Source organism: Austrofundulus limnaeus, unplaced genomic scaffold (assembly GCF_001266775.1).
Source record: "Austrofundulus limnaeus strain Quisiro unplaced genomic scaffold, Austrofundulus_limnaeus-1.0 Scaffold1149, whole genome shotgun sequence".
Lineage (NCBI taxonomy): Eukaryota > Metazoa > Chordata > Actinopteri > Cyprinodontiformes > Rivulidae > Austrofundulus > Austrofundulus limnaeus.
In genome coordinates, this window is record NW_013953551.1 from 24250 (window position 1) to 29980 (window position 5731).

At 38.9% G+C, this 5731-nt stretch overlaps 2 protein-coding genes across 2 annotated transcripts in view; both read left to right on the plus strand.

Annotated features, from left to right (window-relative positions):
* LOC106534350 (uncharacterized) overlaps positions 1-5731 on the plus strand; it is a gene marked incomplete at its 3' end in the record, with an annotated part of 12606 nt that overhangs the window by 5071 nt on the left and 1804 nt on the right. The window contains 1 exon segment of the mRNA XM_014030959.1: positions 452-592. Within this exon segment, the coding sequence (XP_013886413.1) occupies positions 452-592 (141 nt within the window).
* LOC106534349 (uncharacterized) lies at positions 3063-4815 on the plus strand. The gene is made up of 2 exons (XM_014030957.1): positions 3063-4479; positions 4548-4815. The coding sequence occupies exons 1-2, from the start codon at positions 3267-3269 to the stop codon at positions 4685-4687; spliced, it is 1353 nt and encodes a 450-aa protein (XP_013886411.1). The 5' UTR covers positions 3063-3266; the 3' UTR covers positions 4688-4815.

Below are 5731 nucleotides of genomic sequence, written 5' to 3' on the forward strand. Positions count from 1 at the left end.
TTATAATTCACAACTGCATGAGAAAAGATGTAAAAAAACATGTTAATTCAGTTAAAAACAAATCAGTTGTTTGGATGTTAATTCTAATAAAATTTTAACGTGTGTCTTACTTTTCACTTATTTAATCAGATATTACACCAATAATCAATGTAGCTGTGAATGCCTCTTATTGTTCCATGCAAACATTTAGTCCCAATCTGTGTTGATTGTGTTCTGAACAGGTTCAATCTTGTTGTCTTTTTAATGGGCATGTCCAGTGGCCCTTGTAGATGAACATACATATCTTATAAAGTTGAATCTTCACTGCACAGGCTTTTTGTTTTTCTCCATCTCTTCCTGTATTTTTTTCTTTTTTGTAAATGTATGTAACAAAAGAAGAATACAAAGAAATTAACAGTAAAATTTTGCTGATCAGTGGATATTTGTAAACTTTGTTTTCTGTCTTTTACAGGAGGTTACTCGTCACTTGCAACGTCTGAACAAACTGCAAGCACATCACAATGCCTGTGAAAAGCGCTATGAGGAGGCTAACTCAAAGAGGAGGATTGAAGAGAAGGAGAAAACGACTATTTTACATCGTCAAATCACACAGGTAAAATGCTCTGACCTGGTAATGCACCATAGAGTAAATGACAAATATATTTTGAGTGGAAAACGGATCAATTACATTTGTCATTACTAAACATGTTGTTTGTATGGTGTACTTGAATAGGAATAGTATAGCAATTTTCTAACAAATAGTAATCAATAGTTACCAGGCTTTACATTATTCACAGAGGTTAGCATATTAAGTAGGCTAAAGTCTTTATAATGGCTAAATTAATGGCAGTGAAACTATTGCCAATTTTGTGTTTGTCACGTCAACAGAAGGTTTGTTTTATTTTATTTTATTTTATTTTTATCAACAAACACAGCAAATGTCTATGGGAGCAGGAACTGTTTTGGTTTCCCAAAGGAAAGGAGAGGCAAGTTTTTCTTGTTTTAAGGTTCTCAGCAGAGCTGAAAGTATTAAGTCTGGGAAGAGGAGAGGTTTGACCCCAGGTGGTCAAAGGTCAACCAGTGGTGAGGTGAGGTGAGGTGAGGTGAGGTGAGGTGAGGGGAGGGGTTTCCCTACAAAGTTATGTTTTAGAGACCAAAGTCTCTGGTAGCTCACAAGCAAAGTGCAGAAGGAAATGTCAGGACTGACTGCTGCAGTCGCTGCTCGAGCCACTGCTTCAACCTGCAGTTTGTCTCTGTTGAAAACCTCGCCCTGCTCTGATTGGATAAAATGGCTCTGGAGTTCGTCTGATTTGTTGAAAGCAGTGTCCATTAAATCCTGATATATCAGGGTCCCGCTGCCCTGCTCACACCGAGCAACGATCACATGCAGCTGGATTTTTTAAAATCAGGTCGCAATTGTGGCCTAACTGGTCACACTCTAGAACTAGCTGTTGTTTTCACAATCTCAGGTACAATGTTAGGTACGCAAGTAAGCTTTATGACGTTCCATGTAGTGCACTTATTCTTTTTGGTTTGTGCTTGTGCGCCTGTGCACCACTTATGTGCAACCTTAGTTATTGTAAAAGAGCTGTGATCGCGACTGTCACACCAGCAGTCATCTTGTCCAGCAGGCAAGATGGCCGCTGGGATCCATTGTAAAACCCGCAATATCCGCAATCATGCAATGAATTTCAGGCCCGGCTGTGTAATGATTAAAATAATAGTAAAATTTGGTGAGATCTATATTTTTGTTCCTTTTTTAYAGTATATTAAACTTCAGACACTTTAATACTGAATTGAAATCAGTTTTTGACATTGGCTGTCATTTGAAACAATTCTAGTATATTTTTAATTGGGATTTCTGTACCTCTATTTCAAAAATGTCCTGCCTTTATCATTTTCACATATAAATTGACAAGATTTGGAGGAATTTTCACCAAACCTCTCACAGTTTTGGATCATTCATCAAAGACACAATATGATTGTCCATTTCTTTAAATGAACTTCAGTGGGTATTGGTAATGCATCAGAGCCTTGCTTAAGATATGTTAACACTTTTACACAAATTTATCTTTGCCAATTAAAAAATTCAATACTCATTAGGACTAAGAATACTAAATACTGCTGTATTTTGTTGTTTTTTTTTCCCTCTGTAAAAAATTGATTCAGGTAGTACCCCACTTTTGAGTAACTTGAACTTTTGAATAATCTATCTAGTAAGTGAATTAAGTAACATTTCTTTAATTATTAATTATTATTGGGGCACTGTGGCAAAGTGGTTATGGGAGTCGTCCTGGAACCGGTAGGTCCTTAGGCAAGACACTCATCGCCTCTGATGTGTCCCATCAGTGTATGAATGTGATTGGCACTGATTAGGCTCCAAAGATGATTGTACATGTTAGCTTTGTAGAGACCTAATAGAGTGCTGTGTGAATGGGTAAATGAGGGCACAGATTGTAGTGTGATGTGCTTTGAGTATCCTGGTTGGATAGAAAGGCGCTATACAAGTACAGTCCATTTACCATTAATTTGTCCCATGCAATTGACATCAGATTTTTTTTCTATTGTAGATGGAGTACAGCACGGACTCCTCGTTATCTGATTCTGACATCGATGATAAGGAATATGTGCCTTGTTCATCAGAAGACTGTTCGGATGAATTAAACAAAAGCATTGAAACATCAAAACTCTTCAAGAAACAAAACATGAAGACATCCTCATCAAAATCTAGTACTGCACGACAAGAAAAGCAGTTAGAAGATCAGTCAGACAAGTCAGACCAAGAAAGTGATTGTCTGATTATATCTGAAGTTCCAACAGAAAATGGTTCCAAGAAGTACCACAAAAAGCAAAACTATTGTGTTTATTGCAAGGTACCTCAGTCCAAAATTGCGCGCCATCTGGAACGTAAACATAAAGATAAATCAGAAGTTGCTAATGCAATGATTTATTCAAAAAAATCAAAAGAAAGGAGAAACATACTGAATTTTTTGCGAAAGCAAGGAAATCGTGCACACAATATAGATGTACTCAAAGAAGGAAAGGGTACACTTGTACCTTGCAAGCAAAGAAGTGATGGGAGCAGCAATCCAAAGGATTATCAGCATTGCTTTGCTTGTTTTGGTCTCTTTAAACGCAAGTTTTTGTGGAAGCATGCAAAACGCTGCACACTTTTAAGAAATGTTACAGAAAAAATTCCTGGAAAAACTCGAATACAGACGCTATGTGCTAATGCACAACCTGTTTCTAAACAGGTAAATAACCAAGTGTGGAAACTTGTTAACCACATGACACAAGATGAAGTTGCAATAGCAGTAAAATCTGATGAGTATATCTTAAAAGTAGGAGAAAAAATGTACAACCGGCAGCGTGAAAATGCCTCCCACCATGAAAATGTTCGACAGACGATGCGAGGACTAGGAAGACTCTTAATCCAAGGAAGGAAGGTGACCCCTCTCAAGCAAATGAAAGATTATATTCTTCCACAAAACTTTCACCATGTTGTTCAAGCTGTTAAAGACGTTGCAGGATTCAATGAAAAATTGAACAAGTTTCAGAAACCCACACTAGCCACAAAGCTAGGACAAAGTATACAGCGAGTGGCAGATATCATGGAGGCAGAAGCTCTCTCGTGTCAGAACAATGTAAAGAAACGGGCTGTACAGGAGTTCAGACGGATATACAGTCTGACTTGGAACGACATGATCTCCTCTGCTGCATACCGTACTGTGGAAGAAAAAAAATGGAACAAAGCCAAGTTAATTCCTTTGGCAGATGATGTGAAAAAAATGCATATGTGCATAAGTGACAGACAGGGAAAATGCTACAAAAAGTTGATGGAGGAGAAAACCTCAGCAAACTGGAGCAATCTAGCTAAAGTGCTACTAGCACAGATTATTCTTTTCAATCGCAGAAGAGAAGGGGAGGTATCGAAGATGTCTTTGGAAGCGTTTGTCAACAGGGACAAATCCCCTGTTAATGAAGATGTTACTGAAGCACTGTCAGAGTTGGAGAAAAAGCTATGTCATCATTTTGAACGTGTGGAAATTCGAGGGAAACGGGGCAGGAAGGTTCCTATTATCCTTACTCCAGACATGGTGGAATCTCTGGAGCTCCTTGTAAAAGAGAGGGGCTCATGTGGAGTTGGTGAGAACTCCTACTTTTTTGCCAGGCCAGGGTTTGAAACAAGACTTAGAGGGTCTGACTGCATTCGTGAGTTGGCTAAAAGCTGTGGGGCCCAAAAACCTGAAGCACTCTCTTCCACAAAACTGAGAAAACAAGTGGCCACTCTGTCCCAAGTGCTGAATCTAAATGACACAGAGCAAGATCTTCTAGCAGACTTTCTGGGACATGATATAAGAGTTCACAGAAAGTTCTACCGACTCCCAGAAGGGACTTTGCAGTTGGCCAAAATCAGTAAGGTACTAATGGCCTGTGAACAAGGCAGACTTGCTGAATTTAAAGGCAAAAGTCTGGACCAAATAAGTATCAGCCCCAAAGGTAAGTGAATATGCATTTATTTATTTTTTTTCTTCGAGAAAATATATATATACTTTTTTTTTTTCAAGACACATCTGAAGTTGGAGAAGAGAGCTCAGGGGAGGAATCAGAAGATACACAGGGGAAATCTCTTTCAGGTATGTATGCATTTAAAATTGATTTGATTGTTTTTGATTCAGCAATTCAACAGTTCTGCTTCAATCATTAGTTTTGTGCACGTAAAGGCTTTGACACATTAACACCAACACGGTGCCCACAGGGACCCTGTCGCCCAAGGAGCATGTTCTAAAAAATAGCATTCATTATCAAGCAAGCAGCCAGCTACTAGTCCATGGACTAATCTGTAATACTCCACAGCATGCAAAAAAGGACCCATAGTGTTTCATGTACTTCTCTTTCGCTTTCTCGAATGCACACACAAGCAGCAGCACACAAAGCACCACCCCCTTTCTGGAGCATTAAAGCTATAGAGACCAGATAAGAAATGGACATAAAAATGAGGGAAATACAAAAGTTTTTGGTAACCCATCCAAATGATACCTTTGGGATAAATTAGAGCAGAGACTGAGAGTCAGGCAAAATTTCAGATTTTTTAACTCGAGCGTTGGCTGCTTTGGATGTGCCGCATGCACATCAAATGCTCAAACCACCCCTACCACTTCAAAACACGCGCCACGAGACCCCTAGATGCACGTCCACCATAGACTTTGCATGTAAACCTGACGCTTCCGCAGCTCAAAACACGTTGGGTGTGAATGCAGCTTTAATCAGCTCTGTGGACTAACACCAGCTCCTGCCTAGATTTATGGTGTTTTGAACAAACGACTCTGGTTACTTTTTTGAATGTTGAGAACAGTCAATAATAATTCATTGCTGCGCTACTGATGAGCATTACTTTTTCAACATACAAGGATCCTGCAGGCACCCAGTTGCACGCAGGGTCTGTGTTGGTGATTTTTGCTGTAATATATAAGAGTAATTATATTGATAAGGTAAGTATGCTGTAGCTTCATCTGTCACATATTCATAGCAAAAATGAAAAAGTAACTTGCAAAGCTGTCATACCAGTGCTACATAATTTTGGGTTAGACTGAATGAGTTGATCTCAAACCACAGTCCAAACTTGAAGAATCACAGCAGTAGGGTAATTAAATGTTTATTCAGTAATGTTGTGGAAAATCTTCCACTAAGGCAGAAACACGTGAATAAAAGAGAAGGTGCACTGCGTGGTTTGGTTGTCAAATGATTTAAT